Source organism: Lissotriton vulgaris, chromosome 3_1 (genome assembly GCF_964263255.1).
Source record: "Lissotriton vulgaris chromosome 3_1, aLisVul1.2, whole genome shotgun sequence".
Taxonomy (NCBI): Eukaryota; Metazoa; Chordata; class Amphibia; order Caudata; family Salamandridae; genus Lissotriton; species Lissotriton vulgaris.
In genome coordinates this window covers 1,502,007,069-1,502,020,824 of record NC_141689.1, presented here as the reverse complement: position 1 = coordinate 1,502,020,824, position 13,756 = coordinate 1,502,007,069, and the positions used below count along the sequence as shown (strand labels likewise).

At 44.7% G+C, this 13,756-nt stretch overlaps 1 protein-coding gene across 1 annotated transcript in view; it reads left to right on the top strand.

Annotated features, from left to right (window-relative positions):
- The window catches only part of STPG2 (sperm tail PG-rich repeat containing 2), a 2,754,965-nt gene that overhangs the window by 189,541 nt on the left and 2,551,668 nt on the right, over nt 1–13,756 (top strand). Inside the window, exon 2 of the mRNA XM_086961953.1 lies at nt 436–542. Coding sequence (XP_086818079.1) covers nt 436–542 — 107 coding nt within the window. The remainder of the gene's footprint in view (nt 1–435; nt 543–13,756) is intronic.

The following is a 13,756-nucleotide window of genomic DNA, read 5'->3' as shown; positions in this document are numbered from 1 at the left end:
TGCAAACATCGTAATATGGAAGGCGGTGTCTTGCAGACATGGCCACCATATTTAACATGTTTTCCGCCCGGTCGACTCGAAAGAGGAGGACGGTCTTTACGTCCGCTGCAGACACCCCAGCCATCCTAATATGGCGGGGGTCTTTCTGGTGTGAATGGCGGGCGGTTCGCCCCCGCCGGCCGGCGGAGACTACTGCCGGGCCAGCGGGGGCAAACTGCCCGCCATCCTAATGGGCCCCTATGTTTTTAGGACGAGTGGAGTTATTTTTTAAGCAGTATGCTGAATTTTTTTAGGTTATGATGTGTATGTATATGAGATGTTTGCATTCCCTTATTGGCATGCCATCATACTGTTACTAAAAACAATCAATCAATCAATTGTCTATACATTGTGGTATCTATTGTGTTGTTCAGTTATGTTTATTTTTTTTTCTAGGTGGCTACGCCCCTTTCCTTTCTTTGACAAACCGAGATTTTGCATTTGATGCCCAGCAGCTAGTGATCGCTCCAGGGCCAGGCCAATATGATGTTCCTACTAAACAGGTAAACAGAAAAGGACTTGGGAAGCATTTGTAAGATTCATTTGTGAACAGGCATCTCTCAAGATTCTTTGAAAGATTTGAAAAGGGACAGTACAGATTTTCTTTCTGAGGAACCAACTCTAATTAATGCAAGATCATCTGGGACTGTTTTATAAATGGGGTACACTGCCATAGGCACACCTTTAAATGGGTGTGCAGGGTGCAGACCTCGCCATTGTGCCCTATTAAAGTTAATGTGCTGACCCTAGGACAGCAGCGAACTTTCTCCTGGCCTGAGGAAGATTAGTGATTGGCAGACCAACTGTTTAAAGCAGCAGGTCTGTTTTTCATCTTTTAGGAGGCAATGCAGTGGAACCAGGTCCCAGATGAGTGGGGTCCCAGACTGCTCTTCCTGACTGCACTTACTTATAGTGCATCCCAGTGCCTCCTCACATATTTGTATGCCTGTTTGCCTGGAGACATGCTAGATATTATGGGCCAAATTTATCAATGTTTTGCACTACCATTGCACCGCCATTGCACCACACAAGGTGATGCAAACCTTAGATTTAGATTTACCAAGCCACGTAAGGCTACCCTGCGTGACTTGTTGAATCTGGTGTATATCAAAGCAGCGTAAGTTGCTGCCTTGCATTACACTGCATGGCGGGGGCATTACGTGGGTGGAGTGTGGGTGATCCCACGCATCCACCCATGTATTCTTATGCATTCTAGATTTACCAATACTGTTAGACCTAGGAAGGAGTCAGAATTTCATGCTTTACCCCCAGAAGTGCTGCAAGAAGAAATATTTATTTTCGCTTTGCTCTTTCTTCTTTTTTTAGTGTGCTGCATTCTGCGGCACCCATAGAAAATATAAAATGCCTCTGAGGACTATTTCTGCACAGGAAGGTACCACTTACTGCACAAAAACAATCCTGCCTACAAGGCAGGCACCCTTGCACCACGGTGCAAACATGCCTGTTTTGGCGCAATCAATCAGCATTTGTAAAGCATAACACTATCACCCTTAGAAGGTATCTGGGCGCTGTGTCTCCCTCGAAGAGCCAGGTCTTGAGTCTCTTTCTGAAGTCTTCCATTAACGAGGCTGTACATAGCTAGAGGGGAAGGTCATTCCAGGTCTTGGCAGCAATGCAGCAATGTAGGAGAAGGAGCGGCCATCATTGTGGCTGCGACGGATGCAGGCAGTCTGTGAAAGGGTGAGTGAAGAGGAGCGCATGTGTCTAGAGAGATGGTAGAAGTTCAGTTGGTGGCTGATGTAGGCAGGTTCTAGAGTGTGGAGGGTAGTGTGGAGGGCTTTGTAGGCGTGCGTGAGGATCTTGAACTGGCATCACTACTGGATGCGGAGCCAGTGGAGGTCTCTCAGGAGCAATGTGGGTATGTTTGGGGATGTCCGGGATGAATCTTGCTGCAATATTCTGTATGGTCTGGAGTCTTCTGAGAAGCTGGGTGGAGATGCCAGCATCATAGAGGGTGTTGCCGTAGTTGAGGCTGCTGGTGATGATAGGCTGCATGACAGTCTTTCTGGTGTTGGTTGGAATCCATCTGAAGATTCTGTTGAGTGTGTGGAAGCAGGAGGGAGCAAATGCATTGACTTGTTGTTTCATGGGCAGTGGTCTGTAGAGGATGATGACGAGGTTGCATGCATGGTTGGTTGATGTGGGTGTAGGTCTGAGTTCTGCAGACCACCAGAAGGTCTGTAGATCAGAACTTCTGTTTGTTTGGAGTTGAGCTGGAGGCAGTTGTCTCTCATCCATATGCCTACGTTGGTAATGGCATTGCAGGAGTTACGTTTGGCATGAGAGGGGTCCTCAGTGAACGAAAGGATCAATTGAATGTCATATGTGTAGGAGATTACGTTGAGTCTGTGGGGGGTAACCACAAGAAACAGATACTACTTTCCTACACAATGCCCCAACTCAAAGACATTAAATTAACCTTGACCAGTGGAGTCTTAATGTTCTAAGTCAAAATATCTGGAGATTCCATCTGCTTTGGCATGGTTACTCCCAGTTCTGTGTTCCACTGTATAGTCCATCCCCTGTAGGAAAATGGACCACCTCAAGAGTTTGGGGTTTTCACCCTTCATCTGTTTTAGCCATAAGAAGGGCTTATGGTCTGTCTGAACAATGAAGTGTGTGCCAAAACAGGTATGGCCTCTGCTTCTTAAGAGCCCAAACCACAGCAAAGGCTTCCCTCTCAATAGCTGACCAACGTTTCTCTCTGGGAGTAAGCCTTCTGCTTATGAAAGCTACTGGCTGATCCTGAGCCTCTTAATTCAATTGTGAAAACACAGCCCCTACCCCAATTCAGATGCATCTGTTTGAACAATGGATTGTTTGGAATAATCAGGACTTTGCAGAATGAGAGCGGTGTACATGGCCTGCTTCAGTTCATCAAATGCCTTTTGACAGCTAACTGACCACTGAAATTTCTTAAGCATTCTTTTAGAGATAAGATCATTTAAGGGGGTCACTATAGATCCATAACTCTTAACAAACCTCCTGTAGTACCCAGCCAGGTCCAAGAAAACTCTGACCTGAGTCTGGGTAGTTAGAGCAACGCAGTCCATGATGGTCTGGATTTTGCTCTGCAATGGTTGAACCTGGCCTCTACCCACAAGGTGGCCCAAGTACACAACCTTACTCTGCCCTATCTGGCACGTGGTGGCCTTGATAGTGAGACCTGTCTTTTGCAGGGCCTCCAGAACATTTCTCAGGTGGAACAGGTGATCCTCCCAGGTGGAGCCAAACACAGCAATATCATCCAGATAAGCTGCACTATAGGCTTCAAAGCCTGTGAGAACTTTATTTACCAGCCTTTGAAATGTGGCAGGTGCATTCTTCAAATCAAAAGGCATCACCACAAATTGATAATGCCCACTAGGGGTTGCGAATGCTGTTTTTGGTTTAGCATCCTCAGCTAATCTGATTCGCTAGTAACCAGCTGTCAGGTCAAATGCACTTAGGAATTTGGCAAAGGTCAAAGTGTCAATAAGTTCATCTGCCCTTGGAATTGGATGAGCATTATTCCTAGTGACGGCATTGAGTCCCATGAAGTCAACACAGAACCTCTTCTTTCTCTTACCACCCTGGGTGTGAGGTATTGGTACCAAGACTACTGGACTAACCCAAGGGATATCTGAGGGCTCAATCACTCCCAGTTCCAACACTTTCTGAACATCCATCCTGATACAGTCCCTGACATGGTCAGGGTGCCTGTAAATCTTATTTTTAACAGGCAGACTGTCGCCTGTGTCTACCTCATGTATATACCAGGTAGTCTAACTAGGAGTTAGTGAGAACATGTGTCTATACTAATTGAGGACCTTCCTGCAACCAGTCTGTTGCTGTTCAGTGAGGCTGCTTGCCAAGGCTACACCATCCACTGAACCATCATCAGGGTTCTGTGAGAAGAGGTCAGGGCGTGGGACACTCTCTTCCTTCTGTCCCTAATCAGTAGCCATGAGCAAGCCTATGTCTGCCCTGTCTACATATGGCTTGAGCCTGTTCACATGGAGCACCCTATGGGGGCTCCTGGGAGTTCCAAGGTCCATCAGGTAGGTAACCTCTCCCTTCTGCTCAAGAATGGCATGGGCCCACTCCACTTGTTTTAGAGAGCTGCTGGGGCCACAGGCACTAGCACCCATACCTTATGTCCTGGCTGATACACAGTCAAAACAGCCTTTTAGTCATGCCACACTTTTTGTGATTCCTGGCTAGCCTCAAGGTTTTTGGATGCCTTCTTCACATACTCAGCCATCCTGGAGTGGAGACCAAGTACATAGTCCACTATGTCTTGTTTAGGTGGTTTGAGAGGTAACTCCCATTCCTCCGTAACCAAATAAGGGACCCCTAATTGTGCCCTTTTTGAAAGATCCATTAACCAATCCCTATAAACGCGACAATGCATTAACTTTCTTCAAAAAATAAGCTGTCGCTTCCCCAAAAAATAAATAATCAATTACTTTCATTACACCTTGGTTTAATAATATTTTTAATCTTTATCATTTAATACATTTTATTAAACAAAAAGTGTTACGAAAGAATGAACCCTAACATGGGCCTACTATTTCAACCTGTTATGGAATGAATTTTTAAGTTAACAAACAAAATGTGCACAAAACACATTTACTATTTCTAACTACCTCCCTCCTCTCTCCTTACAATAAGCATTACAACTGTTGTTTTCATTTTAATAATTAAAATTCCCCTTACCCTGATAGAGCTCTCCCTTGCATCTGATCCGTAGTGCAAAGATCCTCGTAATGACGAAAGTTATGTATACGCGGCAACGTCATGTCTTTCTGTCAAAGCAAAAAAAGGACAATTTTCTCCATTGATTTCAATGTTAAACTGTGGGAAAACCTACAAAGACATAAAAAAATATATGTTACTGTTCTTTGTAAATTCTAAAAATATTTCTTTAAATATTATTAATAATAAAGTTGTTTTCAAATGTTTTGCTTTTTATTGCTATGCTTTTTTTTAAATGTTATTAAAACATGTTTGTTTATTTTTGATACATTATATTGTGATGTTTAAATTGTGGTATTGAATATTTTAATTCATAACATTTTCGAAATACATTTTTTAAAAATATTACTTTTTGTTCTGATCCCTTCTCCCCAAAACCTTTCTTTTATTATGAATATGTATTTCTTATATTAATGTTAAAATATTGTTATATTTTTTATGAATTATAACAATAAATTAGATAAATAATATTTAAAAAAACTATTTTATAACAATTATTCCGGAGTATTAATAATTAATTCCCCTCCCAAAACTCCTATTTTCCTAGCATCCCATCTCACTCGATTTGTACTTTTATTTTTTTAAATATAAATACCAATTTTATATCATTCTATTAAACCTGTGTATTTTATGTTTAAAAAATACCGGAGTATTAATTGTTTAAATAAAAAGGATTTTAATACTATATATCACCCAAAATGTTCTAATTAATACTTATTATTGTCTCACAATGTTTTATTCAAATTAAATTAAATTACTTTTTAAAGTATTTTTTAAAACATTCAACATAAAAACTCTACTAATAAAATTAATATCTGCGTATTAATAAACACCCCCACCCAAATAAACATTTTACTTTTTTTAAATTACCTGAGTATTAATATTCATTTAAAAATACTCTAAAGTTAAGTTTAAATAAAATCATTTTTAAATAATTACAAAAATTTTAACTGAGTATTAAAAATAAACATCCCCACCCAAATCAACAAGCTACAATTTATTAAAAATTACCAATTTAAAAAACATCAAACAAAATATTAACAACTCAACTATTTACCTAACAATGCATTGTAATGGCATGCGTTGTAAAGGTTTACATAGTAAAGGCACATGCGTTGTAATAGCATGCAATCTAATGGTAGTTTTGTTGTAAAAGTTGCGTTGTAAAGGCATTACGATGTAATGCCTGCATTGTAATGGACGTCTCCCATTGTCACCCAATACATTGAGCAGCTGTGGTGGTAGGCACTACGGGAGCCAGGACAAATAACACTGGGGAACTGGCACCATCTGGCCTCTCTAGAGACACCAGTGAAGACTCTGGAGTAAATAAATACAACCTTTGAGGCTAGGGGTTCTGGGAGAGTATGCAGAAGAAGAAGGGCAATAAGAACTCAAGATAAATGATCCAGGCTCCAGGTCTGTACAGGATTGATGAAGAGTATAGTGATAGATAAGAATACACTGGAAGCGCTAATCAATGAACACAGTGAGAAATAATATGCAGGAAAGAAATCACGATGTGCTATAAGGACAAGGTCAGCTGGATAGTTGATAAGGAAGAGAGGGTGGGGTATAAAAGAGGAAAAGAGAGGTAGGGAATGGAGAGGGTGAGAACATGGACAAAGGAAATACAAATCAGATAGCATAAAAAGAGCAGAGAAAGGGAGAGAAATACTGCACAGGAGATAGGGAAAGCATAGTGGAATGATTTCGACGTGATGGAAGAGAAAAAGTTGGAGATAAAAGTAACAAAGAATAGAAAAAAAAGGTTGGGATGAGAATGACAAAAAGATAGGATGCTCAGAAATAATGAAAAGGAAGAGATAGGAAGCAAGAGGGAGAAAGGAGGTGTGAAAGAGAAGGAGCAGTGGTTGCTCTTTTGGCAAAACTGAATGATTTGTGGGCCCGATGTTGTATATCATGACAGGAGTCAGGACCCACCTAAAATAGGGCAAACGTCCTCAGCGTACTGATGGCAGGGACCCTGTAGTGGATAGACTACCAGCTATGATGGACTGCCAGCAAACTAAGCCCAACTATTAATTCCACCATCCAAGGTTACTTATAAAGGCTATATTGGTAATAGTGGTGTAACAGAAGCCCGCACCCCCTGCAGTATGGAAGGTTGCTGGCCTGAGAACTCTTGACTGACCCTGAGAATAGGGGGAAGCTCCATGTACTTTGCAGGGTGGCCCCTCAAGTTTTGTTACACCACTGCTTCCCACCACTATTGTTCTCCAGAGAATGCACAAGGGCATCATTGTGTCTCCAGGTCTTGCTCCCATTCCTATCATGAGCCGATTCCATCCCTAGTCCAGAGGCATCTAGAGTTTCTAGGTCCATTGGTGATGCCGCAGTAGGTCGAAGCATTTCAAGAGTCCATGCCGCAAGCTGAGGCAGTTTTTTTGGCTCCCTCTGGTGTACCTTTGGACCCCAAGGATCTGGATAGATTCCCAGTCTGGTTAGCACTGGCAGGTTTTCCATCTATGCTATCTTGGCCCCTTGAACCTATTTCAGGTTGCTTCTGGTATCAAGACTGGTGCCGAAATCCACAGCACTCCCTCCAGTGTTGATGCTGGCATCTATTTCACCCGCGCTAGAAGGAGACCCACAACCCATCATGGTCTTTGACTCTGAGCTGGCAATATCAAGATGTTGACAAAGCCCACATCACGATTTTGATGTGCCACATCCTTTTCATAATAAATCTGAGTGAGACACTAACCCACTACCATGTAGCCATGCATTGACATTGTACCACCTTTTTGCCTCTGACTCTGACCTGAGCCGCCAGCCTTATGAAGATGATAATAATGGAGATTGGGAAGAGTTTCCCTCATCTTATAATGACAATTGGTACATGGGCCACAGGTTGTCAATGTGATGGATACCTCACCCGATACAGGGTTGCTTTCTATCACAGGCCAGCAACAGAGCAAAGAACTTCTAGTGCTACAGTTATCAGGAGGGCGGTTGAGGTTCTTGACCTTCACCTCTACACTTTGGAGGTAAATACAAATATATTGACAAAGGTCCTACAGCCTGGCCTGCCACCGACTAAACCTCTTTTGCCCATCAATGAAGCCCTTACTGACACACTGCTAGACACTTGAGCTAAACCATGTTCTCTACCACCAGTCAACTGATAGACCACCGATTGCCACAGACCAACTTCAGGAGAACCAGACTTTTTAACACAGCATTGATACCGTGAAAAGTTGGTGGAACATGCATCCACCAGTTGAGTGAACCCCAAAGCCTTTCACCCACTCCCCACTGGTAGGGAGTCAAAAAGGGTAGATATATTTGGCAAGAATATGTTCTCCTCAGCCAGCCTCACTCTGAAGATGGTGAACGCAAGCTGTTTACTCGGTTGTGGCACCCATGCACTATGGGACATGGTGGGTGAGATTTTACCTGCCGTCCCTAAAGACTTTCGGGCTGCCTTAACCCAAACCATTGAAGATGGTCGGTATGCAGCGAAAGTTGTCATTACTTTGGACATGAACACCACAAATTGTTTCGGTGCCTTACCTTGAGGAAGCTCACTATCTTCTCCAGAGATGAAGAGGTGTCTTTGATGAACGTGCCTTTTGACGGCTCCCTCCTGTTTGAGAAAGTGCTTATCCCAATCTCTACCACTCCAGCTACAATTTTCAAGACCCTTAAGTGCACCTTTACTGGTAAGAGGCAGGATCAACCATTTCATGCAAGGGTGACAACACATTACATTCAACAAAGATCCTGCAACTTGTTCTATGGGGTAAGCCAGGCCATTCCTTTTTGACCCACTGCACCTGTCATCAGACAACTTCTTTCAAGACCATATGACCATATGCCAAGAAGTACAGACTCTTTTGGCCAAACGAGCCATAGAGAGGATACCAGCCTTGTAGGTAGGGACAGGATGTTATCATGCTCCTTCCTTGTGCCATAGAACGACAGAGGCATTTGTCCTATCCTAGGTCTTCACCCTCCAAACACCTACCTTCACAAGGAAAATGTTGAAATGCTCACCCTGGCCCAGATTCCCTTTGTCCTGGATCTCAACAACTGGATGGTGACATTGGGCATGCAGGATGAGTGATTTCTCTTCCCCGTCCTGCTGGTCCACAGACACTACCTGCATTTCAAGGTTGGCCACAAACACTTTCAGTTTGCTGTATTCCCTTTCAGCCTCACCAGTGCTCCACAGGTGTTCACAAATTTGATGGTGGTGGACGCTGCCCATCTTCAGCGTTCAGGGGTACCAGTCTACCTCTACCCCGAGGATTGATTGTTGAAGGTGGGATCACCAGAGATAGTCCTTGACCACCTCTAGTCTATTGCGACCCTCTTAACATCACTGGGGTTCTTCATCAACCTGCTGCGGTCATTACTGACTCCTCCGTGGAGGCTCACCTTCATCTGATCCATCCTGGATATGGTGTGGTAAGCCTTTCCCCTGGATCCACGAGTCCAGACCATTCAGGCTATGATCCAGATGTTTAAGCCTTTATCCTGATTCTCAGAGAGGATGGCTCTAAGACTTCTTGGCCTACTAGCCTCTTGCATCCTGCTTGCCGACCATGCCAGATGGCACATTTGAGCTTTGCAGTGGAAAGTGAAGTCTCGGTGGACCCATAACCAAGGGAACCTGTCAGATTCCACATCCAGGTGTCGGAGGAGACTGCAAAAGACCTGCAATGGTGGCAGCTTGACCACAATTGGACCCAATGCAGACCCCTCTCCTTGTCCACCCAGAGTTGTCCATGTAATGTAATATAAAAATTATTTGTAGAGCGCTCGGACACCACTGGTTTCATGGTGCTATGGAACAGATAAGCTCAGGTGGAGACAGGGAGCCGGTATTCAGTCATCATATGCTTGTCGGAACAGGGAAATCCAAGTTATGGGTGCAAGAAAAAAGAACACAAGGCCGTCGTGTTTCTTCCGCTTAAAGGAAGGGACAGAAAGAAGATTGTGGTGCAAGGAGCGCAGGTTACGGGAGGGGACGTAGCGATGGATCCTAGATGTTACAAAGGCAGGGCCATGGCCAGTCAAAGATTTGAAGACGGTGCAGCCAAGTTTGAAAATACCACGTTTCGCCACTGGCAGCCAATGAAGCTTTTTCAATATGGGGGAGACGTGCTGATGTCTAGGTTGACGAAAAACAAGTCTCGCCGCTTGATTCTGCACCAGTTGTAATTGGCGAAGTTGGTATGCTGGAATGCCAACATAAAGAACGTTGGCATAATCAAGGCGGGAGATGACCAATGCCATAATGACCAGTACAAGGGCCTCAGTGGTCAGAAACCTGGAAATTTTTCGAATTCGTCGTAGTTGGAAGAAACATGACGAAGTAACTGCCTTGATCTGGGGTGCGAAAGAAAGATCTTTGCTGATGGTGACCCCTAAACTCTTCACAGAATAAGAAGGGGAAGGAGCGGAGCCCCAGGATGGTGGCCAAAAATTGGGGTTCCAGGGATTAAGGGAGCCTCCTGTTAGAACCAGCTCCGTTTTGTTGGGATTCAATTTCAATTGGCTTTGGCACATCCATTCACCAATAAAGGTCATAGTAGACTGAAAATCAGCGATGGATGTGGGTGTGGAGTTAAGATTAAAGACCATTTGAATGTCATCAGCGTAATTGAAAATGGTGACAGGATAGTTGTGTAGGGATTGAATCAGGGGTTGCATATATAGGTTGAATAAAAGTGGTGATAAGGCCGACCCTTGTGGAACCCCACAGGTTAGTTTCTCAGGGGTGGCTGAGAAGGAATATGGGCGAACAGCCTGGGAGCGATCGAATAAGCGGACAAATGCGTCACTACTGGTTTGGGGAGGTCATCTGGGAGAGGTTGAGTAATTTGTTGGAGTTATGAGAAATGTGTTTGGTGTTAAAGGCCTTTCTGTCTTCCATCAAGTGGCAGCTTGTACAGGTGCTCACAGACATCACCATGTGGTACTACATTAAGCAGGGCAGATATGGGCCTGGGATCCTAGGCTAGAAGGCTCTAAGCCTCAGGAGCTGGGTGCATCGCTAGAGGATTGTGTTGGTGTTACACAATATGGCAGAATCTTTAGACACCAGAGAAGACAAACTCAGCAGGTGGCACATAGTGGATCTTGAATGGCAGTTACACCCTGAGGTAGCACAGGGGATCTTCCGATAATGTGGAGAAGCTTGGCTTGATCATTGTACCACTGCCATGAAATGTGCAATGTCTTCACTTTTGTAATCTGGAGCTTCCAAGAAGGATCTCTCTAAGTGGAGCACAGGTACTCCTGTGTGCCTTTCTGACACTACCTTTTCTACTGCGAGTTCTTGAGAGCAACCAATCCCAAGTAATTCTAGTGGCTCTTGATGAGGCCAGAAGAGTGGGGTACTTGGAACTTCTGTGCTCTGAGCATTCATCCTCCAATTAGGCTATCACTTTAGGAAGATCTGCTGGTGCAGCACCAAGGAAGGGTCTTGCACCCAAGCCTGTGAAATCTGCACCTCCATGCATGGAAATTGAGTGGGGACAGTTGACCCCCTGTAATCTTCTTCCTGAGATGCTATTGTCAGCCATGCGTCCTTCAACAAAATCTGTGTATGTAAGTCACTGGGACAATTTGTGGCTTGGTAAAGTATCTGCCAGTTGGACGAGTTGCAGACAAAACTGTTGGATACGGTGTGGTTTGCTTTGTTTTTGGTTCATTAAGGACTTGCTCTGGGCATAGTTAAAGGATACAGGGGCGGCTGGCACGGATCGGAGATATGGGGGCGGGAGTGGGAGTGGGGAAGGACGGGAGGAAGGGGGATATGAATTTTTTTTAAACGTCCCTTTTTGCCGATTCCCTCGCTGCGTCTCTCGTCCGTATCCTTCCTTCGCTAGGCCACAGGAAGCACACCCAGTGAGCCAATTACAACGCTGCCTGAGCAGCGTTGTGATTGGTCTGAGCACTGTGTTTTGACACTCAGGTGCTGACTGGAAGCCTGAGCATGTTCTCCACATAGGCTGTAATGCAGCCTGCATGGAGAACATGCGAAGTGTGCAAGACTGTTTTGGGCGGTCCGATGCTACCACTCCTCCCCTACCCCAGCCCCCTCACATAAAGCTGTGGATGAAAGTAGGAGAAAATAAATGATAATAACACAAGTTATTATCATTGTATTTCCTCTGTGTTTCACTGCAAAAAAGTAGTGGGGCCATGCTCCTCCGCCTTAGCGGAGGAGCTGCCACTGAAAGGATGCAGGTCGGCCCTTTCAGCTTTTTTATGTTTGCAACCATCCTTGCTAAAATCATTGGTTGTGATGCGTTTCCTAAAAGATTTACAGTATATATTTCCACTTAAGCCCTTCATCATTCCACAGCAGGACTTAAATCTGAAACCACAGCTCAGTTGTCAATTGTGCCTACTCACTCCGAAAATGGTTTTCCTGGTGCAATAACATCCACATGCCCTGGGAGTGAACTTGAGGTCCTTTCAGTCCAACCTCCCTATACTTCCTTTTTTCCAAACAAACTGGTGTTAAGGACTTTAGCTGAATTCCTACCAAGGGGAGTAATGCCTTTTCATGTTTGACAACCCATCTTCCCCTCAACGTTCTTTGATCCACTTCATCTCTCCAAAGAAGAAGAGAGACTCCGTTGTTTGGACTCCAAGAGAGTACTCTGATATTACATTGATCATTCCAAAGAACATGGAGTACATGATTAGCTCTTTGTGGGAAGATGAGGGCAAGGTGGTGCAGAAATGGACCATATCTCAATGTATAGTAAATGTAAATGTAAATGTAGTATACTTGTAAAGCGCACAGCTGCCCCAGCAACGGGGCATCCCGGCGCTGTATAACGCTGTGGAACCCTTCCTGGCTCTCCCTGTGAGATGCCCATCCTGGGCACCCCCAAGGTGAAGCCAGGCATCCCAGTGTTGTTGGGGCCGTTGTGGAGATTAAGCAAGCTATTGCCCAGAGTTGCAGCGTGGGACCCATGATTAGAGTAGGCGGTTAGGCAGGAATTATCGAGTCCGCGGACATTGAGCCCAAGAACCTGCCGCGTCGGGACTTGAACTCTGGTCCCGGGCCTGATATCTGCTTCAGAGACTGCCGCTCTAACCAGTGAGCCACACTTCTCCAGTGTATTAAGATCTGCTACACATTGGCTAAGAATGTGCTTACAGATGGCCTAAGGCCTGACTTAACCAAGGGCAAGGCTGCTAGTACCACTCAACCTGGACTTCTTCCACCACTCGCCCGGTGATTCTTTTTTCTGTCTGGCATTCCTTATGTCTTTCCACCTCTCGCTGTCTCCTTCCCGTTTCTCTGCTTTGCCCCTCCCAACCCTGCATCCCTTGATTTAGAGTCCACCCCGGCGGTGAATGAGACCCTTAATGACTCTGTGGTATCATGTTCACCAGCCCCAAAAATGCAGAGGGTCCTAAGGTCTGGGAGAAATGCTAGCAGGCCTGTCTTGTCTAAACGGGGGGGCAATCGTAAAAGTAAAAAAAACATCGGAATAACTCCCAAAGGGTCTATCAATGACTCTGACACTGCTTCAAATAATTCCTATTTGAAATTAGCTCCTGAGCAGCTAGACATGTTGGTCGGTATTATTGATGACAGGTTTGTCAAAATTATACAACCCCTACTTGACAAACTTGATATTGTTTCTGGGGAATTGAAACGGCTAGGAGGTCTTGTGCAAACCCACCCTGGTTTCAATAATTGTATGGTATCTGTAGAAACGGCTCAGGGTAGTACCTGTGAGCCCTTGAAGCCGCCTAATGGGGGTCCAAGCACCGATACAGTAGCGGTTTCTAACCCCGTGCCCCCAACTATACCCTCAACTTTGACCACAGAGAATCCACCGAGAACTATTGTAGCTAAGAAAAAGCGGTATGGCTATTCACAGCCTAACCTACCACCTGACTGCGCACCATATGGGGCAGTCCTGACCAATGTCCCCCCAGTAAGGGAGGAGTGCCCCGA